This window comes from Pseudoliparis swirei, chromosome 12 (assembly GCF_029220125.1).
Source record: "Pseudoliparis swirei isolate HS2019 ecotype Mariana Trench chromosome 12, NWPU_hadal_v1, whole genome shotgun sequence".
NCBI lineage: Eukaryota > Metazoa > Chordata > Actinopteri > Perciformes > Liparidae > Pseudoliparis > Pseudoliparis swirei.
In genome coordinates this window covers 15,719,784-15,742,432 of record NC_079399.1, presented here as the reverse complement: position 1 = coordinate 15,742,432, position 22,649 = coordinate 15,719,784, and the positions used below count along the sequence as shown (strand labels likewise).

At 42.0% G+C, this 22,649-nt stretch overlaps 1 protein-coding gene across 4 annotated transcripts in view; it reads left to right on the top strand.

Moving 5' to 3' along the window:
- Positions 1-22,649, top strand: part of scara5 (scavenger receptor class A, member 5 (putative)) — a 67,923-nt gene that overhangs the window by 6,206 nt on the left and 39,068 nt on the right. For 3 of the 4 annotated variants that reach the window (XM_056428081.1, XM_056428082.1, XM_056428085.1), the window contains exon 3: positions 3,685-3,813. The exons of the other annotated variant lie outside the window; for it this stretch is intronic. In XM_056428081.1, coding sequence (XP_056284056.1) covers positions 3,685-3,813 — 129 coding nt within the window. The remainder of the gene's footprint in view (positions 1-3,684; positions 3,814-22,649) is intronic. 4 annotated transcript variants of the gene reach the window in all.

Below are 22,649 nucleotides of genomic sequence, written 5' to 3'. Positions count from 1 at the left end.
TAAAATGAACAAAGCCCTGTCCTTGTAAATCCACTAACTTCACCAAAAACAGTCGAACACACAGACGGTGCCAGTGACTGACTCACGACGGCTCGCCTGGAAATAAAATGTTTATCAACAGACGTGTCAACTTTTAAATGTGTATTTATTGTTGCACCTCCAAGTTTACAAGTAAAATTAGTCTCCAAATGTGCTAATCCATGCCTCATCTGTTTATTAAATTCCCTTTCTCTTTGTCTAAACAGTACGGTATGTTGACAACACAATCACCAGACAGACACAAGTCCATTATGTCATTGCTGAACTTGTTTACAATTGCGGGAGGAATGAATTTATGAGTCTTCTGTCGCTCTGTCGGTTGGAAAAGATGCACTGAACATTTTTTAAGGGTAGACCTACATTCTGTTAACAAATTGCTCAAGGACTCATCTATATTTTGGAAAATACGCATATACAGATGAGAACATTGACCCCACTTTCATGTTTACACGTTTAGTATGAAGCTGGAGCAAGGATGGGATTATCTTAGTTTACCGTTGAGACTGGAAGCAGGGAAAACAGCTGGCATGGCACAAGTGTCCGGTCATCCAATCCACGCTGACTCCTTCTTCCGTAAACGTCTCTGCTGGTCGGCCAGCAGCAGCAGCAGCTCGTGGGAAGCTGAGTGAACATCGGCACGCGAACCTCCATCAAGCTGACCGACAGCGGGCCTTCCCTGACGTGTTGCTTTCATGGGGAGAAATCAACAGTGTTTTTATGCATTGAGTCAATGGTTTTATTTGGTGTGGGGAATCTGGCAGTAGCGAAACCGTACACTGTTAATGAGTTCACAACACATAGAGACGCCTATGCAGATTACACTTCTCTAAACGTGACACAAATACACTTGAAGCAGGAAAGACCCTCCGTCTGATCAAACATGCTTCTATAAATACTTCCAGTGATAAACACGCCATGCTAATCACATATTTAAAAGGACCAGACATTAGATTGGTATCAAAACAATTTTCTCATCTAACTCTTGAGACAAAAGCACGTGTGTCCTATACACTGTGGCTCAGAAGACACTATACCATCGTTTCTCCCTAAAATGCCAGACGGGTTTAATTATGCCCGTTTTCTTTTATGAAGGTGTTTGTATGCTGTGCAGCTTTTGTTTTTTTCTCAGTTCAGCACGAGTTGAACTCCAGAGGAGAAGCAGCTTCGAGTGCAATTTCTGTTCCTATACATTCCAGCCATGTGACACATCTGAGCCAGCTGTATTTGTCTTACGCTGGAAGAGTGTGTGTTCTTCATCATAGGGAAGTGTGTGTGTGTGTCAGTCAGCAACAATCCACCAGTGTCCACTGACAGATTGTCACGGTCCAAATGAAAGCGTGCTCTCAGGAGGCCGTGCTGCAAAATCAGTGTTTATATTCAAAACCCCGACTCACGCCCAAATAATGACTGTTCACAAGAAGATATAATCTCATCGTAACGTCATAATATCCCAGCGGGTGTAATATTTATCAGAATGTTTTTCTTTCACGTTGTCTCCTGGGATATTAAAATATCTACTTCTAGTCCAGTTTTTCTTCCAGGTCATTTAGGCTCGAGTTGTAGCTAAACATCCCTAAATTTATTCATTATTTAGGAAGATTTGTATTGACATTTCTTTCTTTTTCCTTTTCCTTGGTTTTTTGGGGTTTTGTTTAGTTTTCCAATTAGCCATATATCTTTGGGATTAATTCAGGGTTTTTAAAATATATATTTGGTGTATTTCTGCGACATCAAACAGTTGTCCATTGACCTTCTCTAAACCCCTCCCTCCTGTAGTTTAGCAATCTCAACTAGACGTTAGACATCTGTCAAGCTTTGGACTCTTCTTAACATACAGAAGAGCTTAGCATTAGCAAACATTCGCTTACCAAAGACTTTTGAAGGTTATGTCTATGTCTTGCCTATTCCGAACCAAAAACACAAGACAAAAGTGTGTCGCCCGTTCCAACGTAACCTCCTAACGTAGGCTAAGCACGCTAGCTAAGTTGTGTTAGCAACCTAGCTTTTCTTCCATGGCTGAGAGTTCGCATATCGTTAGCCCAGTAAACATCATTCAGTGGGGGTTTAGTGTGAGGTTAAGGTTCAGATAAGACCACGGCAGCTAATCACAATGCTATCCTTACGTTGCGCGGTAGCAGCTTTGTCCTGTTGTTAATTGGATTTGGTGACATTTAGCATACCCGTAACACATTTGTTAAACTCCTTGGTGAATTAATAATAATCCTCAAACCTAGAGGCCATGTAAAAGTGAAAACATATTGGAAAATACTCCGAATATAACATTAACATGACTTGTGTGTGCACATTTCTTCTTGTAATCGTGTGAACTTGACAAAGCTGACTGTACAATAACAACAATGTTGCTTCATATCTCTGTAGTATACATGCTTCATGCTTAACATACTGTATGTGTAGCATTATAAACATACATGCAAGTCCTTTTTGCAGGGATCTTTTCAGGCCAATCGGGCGTGAACATAATAAAGTGTCAAACTAATTTTTGAAGTGAATTGTGATTTGCTCGGCAGCAGCTCAAATCTGCCTCAAACTGAGACTTCTGCCTTTGTCCACTTCTATCAGAACTCAAGGACTTTTTGTTCCAGAAACTGTGGAAGACATTTATTTCTTGAACGTTGTTGAGGGTAGTTACTCACAAACACAAAACGCTCAATAGCTGATGTCTGAAAACATGTTTAAAGTAATATCGCATTCCTCATCCAATGACAATGGATGATGGATGTGACCCCGAAAAAAAACCTTCAGAAATCTCTTCATCCCCTTGACCTCCTCTTGGGAATGGGGTCCCTCAACATCAACAGCCTGATCTCTGCCTCCTGCCAAGCTAACGCACACAAACACACAAACACACACACAGACACAAGGAAAGAACACTTCATCACAGTGCTTTGTCAGGTTCATCAAGAGTGATCGTCTACCATCTGTTTGACCCTGAGAGGCGTGTTAAGTGGTGACATGAAGGATTGCAATAGCTCTGTGTGTAATTGTGTGTATTCTGTGAAACAAAAGTATGTGTGTGTGTGTGTGACTATCTTTTGCTATAATGTACAAATCATTTAGCTCTGCCAAATACAGACATAATTACTTTTCCAATGTATATTTGTTTTAAGGATATTTTATACCAGTAAACTGAGAATGTGTTCGATATTGCTGCGTGCTTATGCGTCATCAAGTTTACGTTCTCGCGGTATGCTATGAAGAACAACAACAACAACAGGATGTTGTGCTATGCAGTCATGATGAGGTGTTAAGTGTCTGATCTCACTTTATGTTCCCAGTAGGTTATCGTACCAGTAAATGTCTGGCTTTAATCTTTTAAAAAGAAGGGGGGGGGAGCGTTGGAATGATCTGCTTAAGCTTCGACCACCTGTCCTTATATAGACTTCTAAGCAATCGGAAAACATGGGCGTTGTTGTTGTGAAAACTGTCTTGTTTTACACTGTGCCAGACACTAATCAACACACTTTGTTTTAAAATATGTTTATTCCAAAATTCTATTTCGTCTTGCTGTTGTATTCATTCGAGAACCTGGCATAATGCGACGACACAACATGTATTGGCACATTACTATTCTCTTTGGACTTCTGTATTGTTTCGGGTCCTTATCTCGGTGTTTGTCTCGGTCAGGTTCTGGTCAGCGTCGCAGGAAGCAGGACCAGTGCTGCGCTCACATGAACTCCCTCTCAGCCATCAAGTACGCCATCGTCTCCCTCTACATCCTGGTGTTCCTCACCATCTTCGGACTCTGCCTGGCAGGTAGGGTGTGACTTTCTCTTCCATTCGCTGGTAATGTCTTTGGCATGCGTGAAACCCAGTGGGAATTGTGGTAGAGGGGAATAATAACAACAAATCAATGTACTACATTTTGATGTTTTTAGTGGCAAATAAACATTTTCACCATATACATCTGTTTATACATTAGCCCAAAAAAAGGGAAACAAGTTAAGATACATTTATGTTGGTTATAGCTGTTTTAAATCAGTTTCTGTAGTTTGATTATTTACAGCAAGTATTGGATGATATGTAAATGTTGCAGTGATTTTGGTCGATGATGATCGTGACCTCATTACACCTATAGTTTATGTCCGATGCTTGCTGATAGTGAAGATTATAAGAAAACTATAAATTAAAGTCTACTATGTATATATTTACGCACACAATAATAACATAACATTATACTGAGACAAAAAAGATGAAGAAATACCTCATACAATGAGATGAGGAGATATCTGAAAGACAGAATATACAGTATATACAGAATATGTGTGCTGTATAGCCCATTTAAATGAACTACAGTATCTCCGAAGTATATTTGGCATCCCATGTTTGTATTTTCTTTTTTAATCCGTCAAAGAGATTTATCGATTGAACGACCTCCCCTAGAGAAGAGGACAGTTGGCAGACTTCCTGAATAGAGTCAACTTAAATCTCATAAGTTAGTCACTCTATTTTCTTGGGACCCAACTCTTCAAAAAACGTTATTAGCGAGGATGTAAGCAGCCTAGCTAGTAAATTGAGCTGTAAATTAATATTTGAATCCAGCTGGGTTGTATGCATGGCTGAACACCATAGACTATGATTCACTGGCGCTGCACTCAGGCTCTTTCAGCTTCTCCATGAGACTTTCCTTAATCACTAGTTTGTCTAGCCTCTTTCAGAGAGAGAAATAAAGGAGTAAAAATAAAGAAACACAGGAAGGTGGACCGAGAGGAGAGAACAGAATGTCCATATTTTGTTCTCAGAGCTCAATTGTGCAGATGACATCAGCCATTCCTTAAGGTTGAATTGTAATAAAGGACACACACACACACACACACACACAGACATGACCCAAGTATTTAGTCTAAGGTAACACTGTGGTGACGTGGTCTGAAACCGTACCCCCCTCTTAAACTGTCTGTTCTAGTTTAGCTTTGAGAACACACACACACACACACACATAAAAAATATAAAAACAATCATTTGATGTGTAACCTAAACTTTGGTCATGTAAAAGTCCTGCTGGTGATTTAATTGACTTTATTCACTTGGGATTGCTCCTGCCGTTGCTGTTGAGAAGTTTATAATAATGTTTCAATGCCAGAAGTCGCGCAGCTTAATGCAGCTTCACTTTGTCCCTGGACGTTTTCCCAAGTGTGTTGTGCGACTGACCTTTGTGCTTTCTGCTGCCAACGCACAGCGCTGTGCATGTGTGACCGGTTTGAGCTCGACTCCCACATGTGATGTCACATACACTACCGTTCAAAAGTTTAATGGCAGTTTTTTTTTTTTTTTTTTTCAAAAAATTTTTTTTTAAGATTTTTCAAATAAAAATAAAAAAAATACATTAATACATTAATAATAATGTAAATAATTCTAGGTGGGGGTTCTTGGTAAATGAAAATCTTCTCCAGGTGTAGAGGCCCCCATCCCATTTCTATCACTCATCAACTCTAATGGTAGTGTGTGTTTGCTAATGTTAATAGAAGACTAATGTCTGATTAGAAAACCCTTGTGCAATTATGTTAGCACAGCTGAAACAACAGTTAGTGGTGATTTAAGTTATACAACTGGCCTTCCTTTTGAGCTTTGAGAAAAAAAAAATACTTCAAATATAAATCATTATTTCTAACTTGTCATGTGTTGACTATATTTTCTATTCAATTTTCAATTCATTTGATAAATAAAAGTGAGTTTTCATGGAAGACACAATTGTCTGGATGACCCCAAACTTTTGAACGGTAGTGTATGTCACAACGTTCTTGAGCAAGTCTGACTTTTTAGACGGCAACATGAAGGACTGAGAAGAGATGAAGCCTGATGGTGGCTGGTTCCTTTGTCCAGCGTGGTTTCCATGCTCTCCTTGTGCATGGCTGGGGGAGGACCAGGTTTCAATATCCATGGGGGGGTGGTCCACTATAGAGACGGCTTTCCAGCAGGGCTTCCCGGGATGACAAGAAAAACAGCATCACCCTTCGCCTGATTCATGGGTTGGCATCACAATTGATTTTCTGGGAGCTCAAGGCCACCAGAATGTAACTTAGTCATACAGGTGTATGCTGTCTTTGAGGATTCAGCTTTCAGCGTTGGGCATCTCTTATGTGTAGATCAAGTTAAAAACAGGTTTGATGATCGATTTGCATCTTAAGCTTTCAACTTAGGCACATTTTGCCCCGGATTTGGAGTTTTGCATTTTTGCAGACCCTGAATGCAGCACATTAGTTCACAGTAACTTTTCTCCAATGCTACTACAGACCTTGTGTGTGACATCATGGACCTCTGGTGTTTCCACCAAGGCACACTCAGTTTGAGCCAAATCGATGCATTTCTACAGCAAACGTTTGGTCAATAATGGTCTAACCGAAAAGACATTGGGCGGGAACAAAAATCAACAATTATTGGGGTGGGTGGCTTCTCTCACCTAGTTTAATGAATTTAAATCTAATATGTTGGTCAGTTTATTAGACAAAAGACTTGGTAAGTTTCCACAAAAAAAAGACTTGTATTGAGGATGCAAGAGAGGTCACTAGATGGGTGTTTTCAGATTGAAGACACCCTAAAGGAAAGGAAGAATATCTACTGTAGATTTAATACATCACAAAGTCAAAAGCCAATCACTGTCTAATACGCCATCAGGCATATGGACCGGGAAGCAGTCCGACACAACAAAGAAACCTGAAAGCTCCAGGGCAGAGTGTCTTGGATAGAGAGCAAGAGTTTACATAAACAGTCAAGGCTTTTCACATCAAACATAGAGTTTGGGGTTATTTTTCACATGCTGCCCTTTTCCATCACTATTGATCAAAAAATCTCTCAAAATATTATAATGTGTTGCACAACCAATAAACAGTGTGTCAGCCACATAAACAAAAAGAAGATGCTCACTACAGTGCTGATTGTGAGCCGGTATCTCCTGTCGCGTTGGGGTTCCCGTGAAGCCAGCGGACGTCAGGATCACAGATAACAGAGATCCAGGCCAAGACTTCCTCTTCCATGCGCCGGTTATTCTGAACAGTCCCATTAGCAACTCAGACATGACGTGTGCGACCGGATTGTAGCCAGTTTACGAGCTTATTTCAAAACGATAAAGAAACTAAATCATCAACGTCGGCGGCGGCTTCCCAGATTGCATTTCGGTGGATGCGTTCCACCTCCTCTCCTCTCCAATTCGACTGTTAACCGGCATTCAACCAACGCCTGCTCAAACACGATGACTCAATGCTACTCGGACATCAAAGAAAAAACCACAATCCACCCCAGGACAAATCTGATCCCATCGCTGATAGATTCTACATGCATATGCATCTGTTTATAGCTAGTAAAGCTCCAGTGCCTTGCTCAGAGACCCTGACTTCTCTAGCTATAAATCATTTTCAATACTTGCTCCCCAAGCTAGATGAGGCAAAAATAATGTACTTCAAATGTCTTGATGATAGGCACAAACGAAGTGAGACTGCAATGTGGAAATGTAGTGAATTAATGAATGTGTGTGTGTGTGTGTGTGTGTGTCTCCGGGTTTACGTCTATTACTTTCTGCAGACCCTGTGGCCTCCTTGTAAAATGCCAGCTCTGTTATTCGAGTCGAGGAAGAAACAGAGAGGCTGACAGAGACACAGAGCGAAGGAAAGAAGTTGAAAGAGTAGAACAATTAAGGAGGACGGAAGATAAGCGACGGACCCAGAAACGGGTTTAAACAACGCCTGGCTTCAAACCCGCATCCTGGAGGAATTCACTGCTCTAATCCTAAATTCATTTCAAGCCTCCCGTGCTCACGGCGTAACCACACGGCCGGTGCCAGTGTTCCCAGGCGCAGAGATGCAGTTCAGAGTTTGGATCGACTTCAACGTCGTCACAGAGGTATTTGGTTCTTTAAGGCCTGTCGAACAAGTTGTTTTAGAAAAGCAATCAAACCGGGCTTTTCAACCGGCCTCTTAAATTAAATGCTGGCCATCCAAAAGCTAAGTGGCTCCAGCATAACTGTTCGGGAGGGCCCATTCGCCACACATACACACACAGTGGACGCACAAACACACGAGCAGCAGCTGCCAGTTTTCCAACGTGGACACAGGTTCAGCTCTGTGTTATCCACATTTGCTTTTTGTTAAAATTCTCACTCAACTTTTTTGTTGTTGTTGCTCTTCCAGCTCTTACGTTGCCTCCTTTGGCTTTCCTCCCAACTTCAGGGCTCGGCCAGCGTCTCCCGTGAATTCAAACACACCCATACATCATAGCACTAGCGTGATAATGTCACATCTCGGTTTGAAAACATCTGCATGCATGGCAAGATTACGTGCAGTGTAGTGTTCTGTGTGTCAAGACATCTGATCCTAAATCTTAGTTTTTGGAAAGGTGAAGGGGGGGGGGGGGAGGGGGGGATACAAGTAGGGACTGATGGGACCAAAAATGGCTTGTGCTCCATTCACCATGAGGTGAAGAGCTGCCTTATCATCCCATTATGACTCCGAGCTTATCTGCATGTCGATAGGAGCAGAGCGATTGGCCCAAAGTTCAAAGGTCACGTGTTCCATTCCCATAGATAGCCAGGAGCCAGAACCCAGACTTTTATCATCTCAGAGGCGCCTGCTGGAGAGGCTTCTGTCTTTGTAGGCACTTGTTTTGGCTGACTCGGCTCAAGAGGAGGACCGTTGCTGAACCGACATGTTGGGTCTCTTCGGCGTGGAAGCTGCTCATGCCGGTTGGCATGACGCGACTCTTAAAGACTTGAGGTCCCAGGAAAGCCAGCGGCCTGGTTTGCGTTTGTACGAGCGAGAACAGTTTCCCTCCTCGCTCCTTGTTTACGTGTCCAGACTCCGAGCAGCAGACTTTCCTCTGACCTGAAGCGTGCGTTGAGCACACAGGTCACCGCACGCTGCCGACGCGAAGAGAGTTTCCGTGCATCGTTTTCCTTCTTCGAGTCCCGTTAGCTAGAATGGTGAAGCTACGGACTGCGACAAGTGACACGATATTGTACTTCTTCTTGTACTTTCTTTCCGTTTTAAGTTGACCATTTCATTGTTGAGATGCTGGACACTTTGAGTGTGTTGAATCCCAGTGGGAAGTGCCAGAATGCTGTTTAGAGGTTCAAGGCCCAGTGAATGGCGGCGTTTCAGTCCACATGCGGGCACAGGTTGTGAGTCTCTTTCTGTGTGTGTGTGTGGGGGGGTTACGAAGTTTTTTGTACTTCAGAAAACATTTCCTGTCAGTGATCATTTCAGCTACTTATTTAAACATTATTAAGGTCTTGCCCAGTGTCCTGCATAGTATTGAAAGTCAGGTTAGGTTCAAATTTAAATACAAAAGAACAGAACCCAGAATAAATGAGGAGGGAAATATTGTGTTTAAATGGTTTTTGGCTAGTATATACTACAAATCTTCACACACCTCCTTCCTTGCAAAAGGGAACATCTGTTTTCACATATTTTCATTGTTAATACTCTGAAACCAAAAAGCGGAGACAGAAACTTGAAGCCAGTTGTAATTCTAGTTGCCTAAATTCTAGGATTAAAAGTTGGAAGCTGATTTCGGCGTCTCTTAAATTATCTTTATTCTACAGTATCTGGCAACATTGCTGTAAACCACACCTCCTCTTGGCTGTAATTGATCGGTCCAAATCACACGTAAAAAAAAGAGATTAACTTTTCTCAACTTTTCTAAAAAGAAACCAGATGCAGAGTTTTATCTGAATCAGCTGTTTTTCGTGTTTCTGCATTAACACAAATAAAAAAACTATCAGCAGCAGAATATATATATAGTACAGAAATAGATGTTTTCACATGTGGCTATAAGTGTTCAAATTAAGTAACATTCCAGAGCCAGTTCTGTTATATTGATTTAATTTGAGTCCTGCACCCAAAAATAGAACGATGGATAATTTTCCAATGTTCCAGCAGGTTTAAGATTAGAATTTTTTTTAAGTAGAGTACCATGCATGCTGCAGTGACAATTCATTACAATTGTATAAACAATTTGGATCATGCAAAAGGTACATGCACTCTATTAAAAAAAAAGTTTTTTGGTTCTCTTACAGCAGAGCAGAACCATTTATTTTAAACGATTTTCTAGCAAAGTGCTCACATGATAATGCTACGGTCTATTACAATAACTTGATTATTTTCTCATATTCCTGTGTTGCTTTTTGGCCAGAGAGTGCTGCCAACACCTCGTGATACATTTTACAGATACGGTTGATGAAATTGTCCAGTTACTTTCCTCCCACGTGCCGCGGGTCTTGAAGCGCTGCCTACATGCCTCTCGGCAACTTCTACGGTGCTGTAGGTGCAGCTGAGTCATGTTTTCCAGCAAACATGCTGCTCACAGGTTTGGCACTGTTTTTTTTTCATTTTCCTCAGCCAGTTAACTGCTGGAAAACATGATGGGTGGGTTTGTTTTTACTCTTTGAAAGCCATGACATCTATGAGCTTGAGTTTGTGTGTTTTAGTAATAGGCTACAGAATTGTTATTGCCAAGCAGAAATAGGGAGTCGGCCGCGGGCCCTGAAACAACTTGAGGTTATGTTGGTCTCCTTTGTGGTAACTGGATAACGGCATTTTGTTAGCATTGTTATGGTTGTGTTTTACATAAACTTTTACTGCTATAGTTAATTTGTGCTCTGACCCTAGCAGTTGGTTTAGTTAAATATTCAGTGAGAGAGAGAGCTGAAGTCAGGAGGCTACGTCTCTGGTCTGGGACCCGGGTCGTTACCGTGGTCCGGCCTAGATTATCTGGGAATGTGCTTCTACCGATCCAGTCTGTTCGCAGACTCAACGGGGCCGCTGCATGGATGTTTGATTCATTAAAAATATTCCACATTATCTGGATGATCACATCAGTACTTTCCGAATGGGATCACAGCGGAGTGTTCCAAGGATGATGCATTTTAGATTTTTGCAGACCCCTATTTATGATACTACGTATCTTATTCAGGAAGATAATCTTCACACGTGAACACGCTTAATTTCTCTAAGCGTGCATGCAATCACCATGAAGTAAAGAGGCCACGAAACCCAATAAACCCACTACAACACGGTGTCTTGAGGATGTAAAGGTGGACTAGTAATATCATTCTGCCACTCGTTTGCAAACTACATCATATTTTGCAGTGTGTGATGTACCATTCTTTTTTTTATATTGCAGTTTGTGGATGTTTGAGATCAGACAGAAGAACATCTGTGGAGTTTCTCCTTATGTGTTTGATGCAACCCGAATTCAAAATGTTAAAACACCTGTAGTATAGTGAGACAAATCATCATCCATTACAGCACTCCTTATTAAAAATGTAAACCTTTGACAAACAAAGCACATAAAAACTACAACTCACGTTAAAATGTACATTGTACAACATTGGTTCCCATGTTATATTTAACCAATAGAGCACATTGAATCTGCCCAGCTTTTAAAAGAGACCCATGTATGTCTGAATTAGCCACAGCCCGTGGACTTGCTCATGGGTTTGTCTATTCTGTTGAGCCATGAGGTTTTAGGTCAAGGGCTTCTATAAAAGGGTGTTTGCTGATGCTAAAGACTGCACATTGCAGGCTTGATAAATTATAATTCAACCCTAACCTGAACCTCAGTTTTCGTTTGGTGGTCAGTTTCACTTTTTAACATTTATTTTTATTTCAGGGCCATGCTGTCTTTAACCTGTTTTTATTAAATTATATATCATTGGTACAGCCCCGGAAGATATTTTTTGCTGAATACTTACTCTCCCATTAAAAACCTCCAACCATTGGATCTGTGGGACACTGGCGGGGGGGCAGAGACATTGGCATACTCGACCATCAAAGATAATTCAGACAGATTTGACCAAAGCCACAACCTTTAGATTACATTGATGTTATTCCAGAAAGCACAGGCTCTTTCACAACATGTCTTTAATGTGGACCAGATGCGTCTGGCTAAATTTGTCCTCGGAAGAACGCTCAGAGGATGAACCTGACACCGTGAAGTGGCACTCCTAACGGCTTTAAAGGCGAACTTTAAGAGTCTTAAACCTCCTGTGGAAATTATCAACATTTTTGCAAAGTGTTTCTGATCACGGTCTGTTTGCATTACATCAGACATCCTCCATCGTCGACCAGGAGCATGCACCAGAAGAAACACTTTTTCATGCCTCGATACATAGACACATAATCTCTCATACATGTGTGGAGAAGTGCGAGCATGAACGCAAATAAAAACCAAAGCACACAAACGTTTGATTATACGCACAATCGTCGAAACACATCCACACTAAATGCTTACATCTGCATACTGTCAGGAATGCAAAACAGAAAAGACACACATTCCTCCCGACACAAGCCCCCACACAGGGATTTATGCACACAGAATACTCTGAGACCACATTCATGACTGGCACAACACACACACACAGATGTACACAGAGTCCCAGGGCCCCTAAATTGACTCTCAGAACATAAAGCCTTTTCTAATGAGTTTCTCTACGTGGTCGTCGTCCTTTCTGGAAAAAGGAGTCTGGAGAGGATCCAGTGTTCCCATCATAAGAGGAACACACAGACACACACGCAAACACAGACACACACACAGACAAAAGTCAGTCTTTTCTTCAACAAGAGGGGTCCTAAAAGTCAGGGCACAGCTTCATTCAAGCTGTCAAAGTCAAACCATTAACATGTCAAGACTAATTGGACCTCCCTCTCTCTTTCTCTCTTTCTCTCACCCTCACTCGTCGATTTATATTTTTGCTTTATATGCGTTTTTTGTATCCCGTTTTCGTGCTTTAGTCGTTCCTTTGGTACCTCTTCATTATATAGAGGTTGTTATTGTATCGAGCTCCAGTCCTGCTCATGTAAACTGAATTTCTAGAAATAAAGTGCAACAAAGAGTGATGACGGACATTAAATCACACTTCTGGTAAATATAATAAACATATCCTGATATGGCTCACAGGTGATGTTGGTACCTCGTTTCCTTTGATTGGATGTTCATATATTTCCCCTTCGCTCAGGTTCTTGCAGCCCTCACTTCACCACTGCGTCCTTTGTAGTCCGATCCATTCTGATGCAACACCTTATCGTGGCCAGCTGACACCCTGGCTTTGAAAAGTTGTAAACATGCAGAGCAACAGACATTCAGCTCCGCTTCAAGCCAAACATGTTCATGAGGTTTAATAAAGGGGAACACTGCAGTGCTTAAACAACTCAAATAAAAGCTTCAGGTTTTTCCTTTTAATCGGCTGGAGGGGTGTTTTAGGCTTCAGGGATTTCAAGAGCATGATAGGGGCCACGTAAATTAGTTTTATTTTGGATTTTACAAGCAGACTAATTAAGCAACAACAGATTCCAAAGACTGAGCTGGAGTCTGATAAACACACACACCAAGTGCTGTCCAAAGAAACTACTACATAAAATTAGTAGAGCCGGCGTCTCGGTGTTTAGTGGCTGCCAGTGTCCAACTGGGTTTAATGGGGCGACAACTTGGACAGTGGATTAAAAATGTGGGGAAACATTGATGTTAACGTCCGTCAGGTCACAAGTTGCTACGTTTGAAGTGCTTCCTGTTCAGTGTCGCTGCTTCATGACTAAATAGTGAACACGGTACCTCTTTAAATGTCAAAAAAAATCGTAGTTCCTTCCACATTTGGACTGTGCACGTCAAGAAGAGTGTCTGAGCCATGAAGTCTGTTTCTTGATGTTAAATGAACCTTCAACTGCTTTGTTTGCACACATTACAGTTATATAGACCTTATGGTTGCTGTAAGCCTTTTGTGTCGGCAAAGATTAAATAAAACGTTCACGGCACAAACAACCTTGTTAACTTTATAAATATGTTCAGTGTCGGTACAGGTTTTAAAAGACCATGAAGTCCATCAAAAAACTATGGCCTGCACGGTATGTGTTTGAAGCATTTATTAATCTAAACGTAGGAGGGACTTAGAACTTTGGTTTGAGAGATGAAAGTCAGTAGATCCATTCATTTAAATGCCTCCGACGTCACTCCAGGAAACACACAGACACCCCAACGAGGCAGAAAACAGGTCCTTTTGTGTCTAATATACACACACACACACACACACACACACACACACACACACTGGCAACCCGGGGGACTGGGAGGCAAGATTCAGAACAAAATCAGGAGATTTAGAGACAGCATAACAAAAAGTGTCCTTTAATAAATGGCATATAGGGGAATTGGGGGGGGGGGGGGGCAAACAGTCGACAAATGATTCCTCCCTGTCGGGTTCTTTGGCCTTCGGTCTCACGCCTGCTGTGAGACGTTTCCTTTGTCCCGTGTGGGCAGAGCAGAGGAGAGAGGTGAGTGTACTTGGCTACCTCCTCTCTCCTCTCTCCTTGTCTCCTGTTCACTCCGTCTCTCCTGCTGCTTCCCAGTGCGGAGAGAAGATCTGCGCCCTCTAATTACCTGATGAGCTGCAGGTGTGACCACTAACATGTGCCGATAGGCTGCAGCACTGGGAAGTACACTCCCTTGATCACCTCCTCCAACCTGAGCTTGGGGATCCGCCCCCTGTGCTCTGTCTGCCCTGAGCTTTACACAACACACACACACACACACACATATTAAGGCATTGAGCCTCTCACAGCAAGAGCCTCACTTTGATGTCTGCCACATCACACAGGGTCCACGCTTAGAAATCGAACAAAAGCCGCACCGCCGCTGTCACTTCATTCGGACATTCCTGCAGCTGAGTTACAATTTGAACTTCGCGCACACACACACGACCTCTCCAACACGACTGCAGAAGTGGAGACACTTTATTGTTCAACCCTCCATAAAATGACTAAACAAACAAAAAGATGACTGTTTCTTCCTTCACAAACATCTGCTTTGTTGAATTTTCAGTTAAAACATTTCAGCCAGTAAACTATAACTCAAATTCAACATCTCTGTTTAGAAATAATAATCATAATAGATCGAGCGTAATTGTGGTTTAACAGGGACGTTTGCTGCAGAGCGATGACGAAGCGTTAACCCGTAGCAGCAGTTGGGTTGCATGCAGCGGGTTGGTGAACCCGGGCCAGACATGTGGTCTTAGTGATGGTGGCACCATTCCCGGAGAATCACAACCAAATAGCTTAAATCTGTTTTCTTCAGATGGAGCCATATTGCAGACAATAACTTTAAACATTAATGCATCACTGTCAAATAAGTTTTAATCTGCGTTTATATTCGCTGAAATACAATGACGGATTGGATGTGACACCAGCGGTTTACCGAGGCCACAGTTCCCGCAGTTCCCATAAAACCTCTCTTCACCCTCCTCCTCGTCGGTGGGGGTCAAACTTGGCAAGTTACTTTTTCATTTCAAGTTTTTTGCTCATTGAACCAATAGCTTAAACTCAAAAAGCTAAAGAGACTATAGACAAAAGACTTTGTTTGTCTCACACACGTTTTGTCTTTTCACCCTTTGATACACAACATGGGTCAAAAGTGACCTGACGGAGTTTTAACCGTACATATCTTTGCAATAAACTCATTTCATCATTCAGAAATCCAGGAACACTAACTTGTTTTTGATCATCACAAATTCTTAATTTCATTTTCCTTTTTTTAATAAAAATAATTTGTTGTATCACGAGCCTTCTAAGGCACAACACGACCAAAATGACCCGTATTCCTTTCACATGTTATTCCAATGCGGGTCATTCTTGACCCGTGTTGTGCCTTTAGAAGGGGGTTTGCATAGCTTGTGTATCAAAGGGTTAAAGCAGATAATGGTATTTGAGCCTCACTCCGGATATGAATCTCGTCTTTTGCAGTCGTCCATGCAAAATGACATGTGTGAGTTCAAATATCCTGTAATTTCATTCTCATTCACTGCTGGAAGACTTTTGAGTCTGCAGTTCACAAAAAGACTCTTTCTTCTTTATTTCCTCCCCTCCTTCCTGCCGTTGGCATCCCCTCAAAGTGAAGTGGGATGAGGGTCGGTTTCAGTCCGGTGGAAGGGGGACTGGTATTGCTGTGTCTCTCACTTCCATGAAAACACTGACAGTGGTGTCCATATTTGATTTGTTATTTATTCTCATTATTAGAGGGGTATTAAAAAATGGTTGTCAAACCCCAAAAGATTGTGTTTAGAACTTTAGACCATTGGTCGCCGACACATGTGGTAAATATACGTTTGAATATTTCTCCAGGTTGTTATTTTTCTCCTTCCAGGTCAGATCTCTTTCAGCTCTAGCTGGTCAGTTATGAAACCTGCACGAAATTGGATTAGTATTTTAGAGTTACATTACATTGTCTGCGAATGTTGAATTCATTTCAGCTATTTCACAGACACAAGGGAAGTAGTTCAAGCCCGGGTCCAACATTCACGGACGAATATGCAATGCACAATATCTGTCCTGGGCCAACGCTCCATGCCAAGACAGGAAGTCGTCTCTGCAGCGAAGCTAAAAGTAGAGGTGGAACCTCGCCGCGCACAACTCGTGTCCGCGCGATCGCAACAACATGCGCCTTGTCCGGATTGCATTTAAAATTCGACCGAACACCATTCCTCCAAACTTGATGCTTTGTTCAGAGGGGTCGCTCCAGGTCCTCCACAAACCAGACCCGGCTCACAAGAATGTTTGCTCTGGCTCTTTCATTGTTTCTGCGTTTGTGTTGGACAACTGGACGATCGCGGCATGTTTGCATAAGCTCTGTTCCAACGAGATGTTTTGGACAAAGTAGAGTCAAAAAACATCTCCGTTTCACTCCTCGGGAGGTCAATATCCAAGGAGGAGGAAGCCGGGAGAGCTCGGAAGTCGTTTCACAAGTTTTTCCGCCATGTCTGACGAGTTCATGGAGGTCGAGTGATTAAAGACTTGTGTACACACAATGTGTTCTGCTTCTTTATTGTGGTGTTTTCACAGGTCGTACCACAAATTGTACAGCGTCACGGTTAGTTTATAGTCGAGCATTCGAGTAACTACGTTTACATTCTTTCATTCGTTTTGTGGGCCACAGCTGTGGTGAGGTGCGGGTTCGCTTGCGGGGAAAATGTTTCTAGATCACAAAAAATAGAAGAATATAAATGTTTCAAAACACTATGTTGTCAACCATGACCACATGCAGAGAAGCTGGAACTGACCAACCAACATAAGCAGGGTTTCTAAATAGCACGGACATTTTTCTGGAGGTCCTCGAAGTCTGATCTGTGTCCTGCCCGACGTGGTTTGTCTTTCAAGAGATTTCTTCTTCGCCAACAGTGCAATGAACAATATTTACATGTACGTACATAGCCACGCTGCTTGTCCAGAGCATGCATTTACAGGCTGTTTATGTCTAGTGCAAACATGAGGAGAGTAATACTGTCTGTCTTTAACGGTGAGAAGACCCCTCCGGTTCTCTGTGGACGGTTTCTACTTGTACTTTGGGATTTATTGGTAATCATTGCTGATGTAGACTTCTCAGGCCAACCGTCATATTCTAGTCTGATATCAGTCCACACAAAAGAAACTTGACTTCACACATGATGCTTATTTCTGTACTTGGCTACACACACACACACACACACACACACACACAGGTGAACACTCCTCTGAGAGCTGAAAGGGGAGATTAGTAACCATGGGCGCAATACCTAGCCGCAGAGCACTGCAGGATATTTGACTTGTTCAACATTTTATAAACGAGACGTTGTTTACACACACAAACAATCCTTACACCGTCTCCTGTCCTTTGTGAAACTAAGAGAGAATCAGTAAGAATGTGTGTGAGTGGAAACATGTTCAGATCCCAACCACAGTCATACCGATGATTACCTTATTAAATCATGAGAGGAAAGCATTGTGATCCCATCAAAGAAACGCAGGATGAGTCACGTTCATCCTCATGAACTCCACATGCTTAATATGCGTATGGAGTTCATGAGGCATAACACAAAGGGACCATGTTGTGGTTGCTGTGCCCACTGTAACAGTTTAGCTCCACGCCTTCCTTTTTGTAATAGTTGTTTTCATCCTGTTACACCATCTCGTCAGTCCAACTCCCTTCACCTGCCTCTGATCACCTCGTTAGTCCCTCATTATCTTCACCTGGTCCTCACGCCCTTCTCACCTGCAGCCCATCCCCTCATTAGTCCCTCACTATTTAGCTCCCTCACTTGCTCTTGTCCTCTGCCAGGTTGTCTTGTGTTTTCGTGCCAAGTTCTCCAGCGTTATTAGAGTATATTCCTGACCTGCCTGTTCTGACCTCTGATTCTCTGCCCCGCCTTGTTTGCTTCTTCGACTGATCTCCCGGTTTTGACCCAGCCTGTTTCCAACCAAAGACATTCCTCTTTGTTACTCCTGTCTGAGTCGTGCTTATGGGTCCACTCTAATAGCGCTGTGACACCCACAGAGGAATGCAGCTCTGATAGACTTCCCTCTGTCTCCTCGGTCTTCCCTTACCATGACACTGTGCAGCCTTTTTGTTGGAGTGTGGGTGTGTGGGTGGGGGCGGCGGCGTGTTTTACCCATGTTGTGGAGACATACGTCTGTTCACAGAGTGACATTGTGCATGTTCGCCTTCTTTATGTGGACAGAACTATTACATTTTGGGATGAAGACTTTAGGGCAAGTTTGAGTTAGGATTAGGATGGTAGCGCTAAAGTAAAGTTACGGTGAGATGTCCATGTTAAATGCACTAATGAATTTAACCAAATTTAGTCGAAGGAAAGTCCTCACGAGTATATCAAGATACGTTGTATGTGTGTGTGAAAGATACTCTTTGTAGTTCCTACTGAAGCTCTTTGTACATTTACAACACTCTTTAAATCAAACGTTAACCAAGTAATTGTGTTGCCTCAACTCAACTTGTTTAACAATGTGAAGCATGTGACAGGCATGATACGATGCCGATTCAAGATATATTCATGAAACTTGTTTTTGGTTCAGAATCCGCAACATGTTACGTATCTCGTTTTCAGAAAAGCACAATGCCAAAAATAAAAGTTCTGCCGACTAGTTTGGATCACGCTTTACGCATTTTAGTGTTAGTTCACTGCAGTATATTAATAATTAAAAAATATTCATATCTTTCAAGTTGGTGGGCAGTTGTTGCACTCTCCTTTTAAGAAATGTTTTGTTTGTTTACTGCTAACTATATTAAATCCAGTTAAAACGCCTGCAGGTCGTATGATCCCCCTGAAGCGTATAGCTCGGCCCTGTGACGAACAAACGGTTCTGAAGCCATTCAGAACTGAAGGGATTCAGAACCCTTCAGGTCCAGCTGTTGTGCTGGACCGCTCTCCCAACATTTGATTCATGAATGTCCTCTACTCCAAAGAAGAACCCACAGACCATGAAGCTGTAAATCTTTTAAATCGTTGGACTAATCCGTTTAGAATATGCCATCAATGCCCGTATGTGTGTGAAATAAAGAGGAAAGAATAGGAGCTTAGTGGGAACAAAAAAACAATGACTTTCCCATCCTACGAGCTGCGCTGAGAGGTTTGAACTGGATTCGTCAGACATGTGGATCTCCTTTGTCAATTTCTCATCATCTTCGGCTGAAGTTATATAACACCCGCCCATCTCTCCCGTTGTTACGCAATAGCAGTCTGACACAGAGTTGATGAGTTCAGGAGAAGAACAGTTCTATCTGCCTTTTCCCTACTCTTCTTATACATTTGGAGCGGCTGCAGTTTGATTTACAGTTCAAGACGCTTCCTGCTTCTCTAAACATTTACATTTGTATAAATGTCAATTTTTTGTCTTTTTTTCTTTTTTGTTGAATGATTAAAAATACCATTAACTTTGCCCGAAAAAAATTACAATTGCTGTAACTTATAGCAAATGTATAAAGTGTTAATATCTCACTTTCTGCTGCCCTCAATTGGCCAAAAGAACCAATTTTGACTGCTTTAGTGATGGGTGGAAATAGAAAAAGCTTAAATCCCAATTCTGTTCCCTGACCCTGACCTCTGTGGTCAGGTTGATCGTATATGCAGAGCTCTCCATGTTAACAACGCTGCAGTTCCACCGACATTAATTAGTGGAGAGGGATTTCTAATGCTGATTGATACTTCCTTCAGGCGATGTAATCAGCGAGACATGAGGAGGAAAGTCTTTTCAAATGCGCTCTGGCAACAAGATATGATAACAATGTCCATGTCTTCACTCTAATAGCACACAGTTGTCCTAAACTGTGAGAACCCACAGCCCTGAAACACTTTGCGGTTAAGAAATGCAATTCTGCACCTAGACTTAGAAAAAGCCACCTCGCGGTTCCCTTGACGAATTTCAGAACATTTGTAAACCATTGTTGGATTACGTTAACACTAATCTCTGTGCCGCCGCTCCATCTCTAACTTTACAAGTGTCTTTACAAGATTATCTAACAGAAATGTGGTATCCATGTACGTATGTTAGGTTGCTGTTGGGAACACTTAAGACCAGATTTCATGCTGACCACGATGCTTTTCATGAAGAGTTTCAAGAACCCCCAAAGTGGTGCTGTACCCCTCATCTTCTCCACGTCCTTCTTGTTTTCATCCTTCTTCTTGTTACCTTTCCGACCTCTTTAATGCCAGGCTTAAACAACATAATATTGCATCTGCTACGATAGTCACTGTGTCAGATTAGACGATTGTAGATGTTTAGAGGTATGCCAGGAAAGGCGCTAATAGTGCTCATATTGGTAGGTATTCAACATTAAAATAACAGCCTCTTATAAGTTATAATGAGTTAATTAAGTCATTTTCTGTGTGTTTTCTTACTGTGACTGAGACAGGAGTGTGTTGAGAGTGAGACGGGTGCATGCCCTCCAGCAGCTGGACGTCCCGTACGTTCCACTCTTAAGCCTGAAAAACAAAAAAAATCTTTTTGGCTCTTTCCTGTTCAAATCTGTTTGTCAGGTTAAGGTTTTTGGGTTTTTTTGGTGGTTTTTTTCAGTGATTATATGAGGGGACGCTTCCCAACAAAATAAACCCACTACTCTTTCTGTAGAGTGTCCCGGATTGATGCACACAATCGAATGTCGTCATGACGCCCATTGTTGTACCTGATCTGGTTGAGACACTCTGTATATCTTTGGGGATGATAAAGTCTGAACATGAGGAGTTGCCTTCTTAAGAAAACTCGCAGTAATTGCGAATAGTACCTGCGATGTCTTTCAACTGCTGCAGTGCCCACGTGCCGGTAACCCAGACATGAGTAGGTTTATTGTGCCAGCTTAAGCTCAGATACCTCGACAGTTTGACTCAATTTCCACAAGCGGAACAAAAAAGTAGGATCAACCATACAGCATTACGGTCACAAGCAAATGACTTGGAAAAATGAGCTGAGGAGTAAAACAATAGAGACAATAAAGAACAATAGAGAAAGAATATGCGTCGTTCCTCCTTTCCTCTTCACCCTGAAGCACCAGATCTGCTGAGAAACTCATCCGGGGTTCTGGTTTATCTCTACTTTGCGTGTGTTCACCAATGTTGAGAGACCATCATTTAGCAATTAAGCGCTCTGTTTAGTGGGCAGATTTGGGCTTATTTTGTTTTTCAGGTCATTAGGAATAAACCTAACACAGATAATCAGCAGGAATTGAGATGGGGCTTGTTTGCATCACTGTGGCTTTGCAGCAATTGTCGTTGCTCTGAAGTCATGCACATGTGTCTTGGTCTTGATGCTCATGCTTGAAGCCACACGCAAGCAGATGTGCATACAGAAACGTTCAGAGGTATTGTGACACGGGACTTTTGGGGGGCATCACCGTGTCGAAGAGCATGCAGCATGTGCCAGGGGAATTATTATCCGCTGTTATTTCCTCCGTTTCAAGGACTTCTGCACACATTGGTCCCGGCTGTCCCGAAGAGAGAATGTCGTCATGGCGTAACGCTGAGGATCTGGTTTTTAAAATATCTCCCAGGCTATCGAGCCGTTACCACGCAACTCGCTCTCAACATAACATGAAACCGAGGAGCTTTTTCTCATTAGCGACAGTGAAGTACATAGAAGGAAAAGTGGCCTTTATGCCACAGCCAATAGAGAGACAACAAAGCTTCATCAGTTAGATGTTAACTGTTGGCAAATGTGATGTAACTAAATCAACATGTGTGTAATTCAGATCATGTTGTCCACAAACTCTTAAAAGTGTCTGTTTCGTTAAGATTTGTGTATTTACAATGTCGTCAAAAAGTCCCTCTAATTGAATCTATATTTTAGCTGAATTAGATTACACAATGTAACAAGTAGATGATTTTATAATTAAAGACAAAACCAAGATAAAAATGTTTTTCATTTTAATGGGTACATCACAGGGCGATTAGTATGAACCCAATAGCACGACTCGGGAGACAGAACTGCAAGTAATGATCTTTACTCTGAGAATAATCAGGAACAGAACACGAAGAACTAGAACGGACACTCGGTAGAGCGCATACCTTCGCCCCAGCCACTTTTTTGGTACTTGGCATGAGAGTGTGGGGAGCTTGATGTCATGTGAACATTTTGGCATTAGTTGCATGCCAATTGGATACAAATTGACCACGCTATGGTAAAAAGATGATGTTGACCTTTTCATGACCTTGACCTTTGACCCGATCGATCCCAGAATCTAATCAAATGTTCCCCGGATAATAACCAATCATCCCACCAAATTTCATGCGATTCAGTTTAATACTTTTTGAGTTATGCAAATAACACATACAAATAAATAAATACACAGCGATCAAA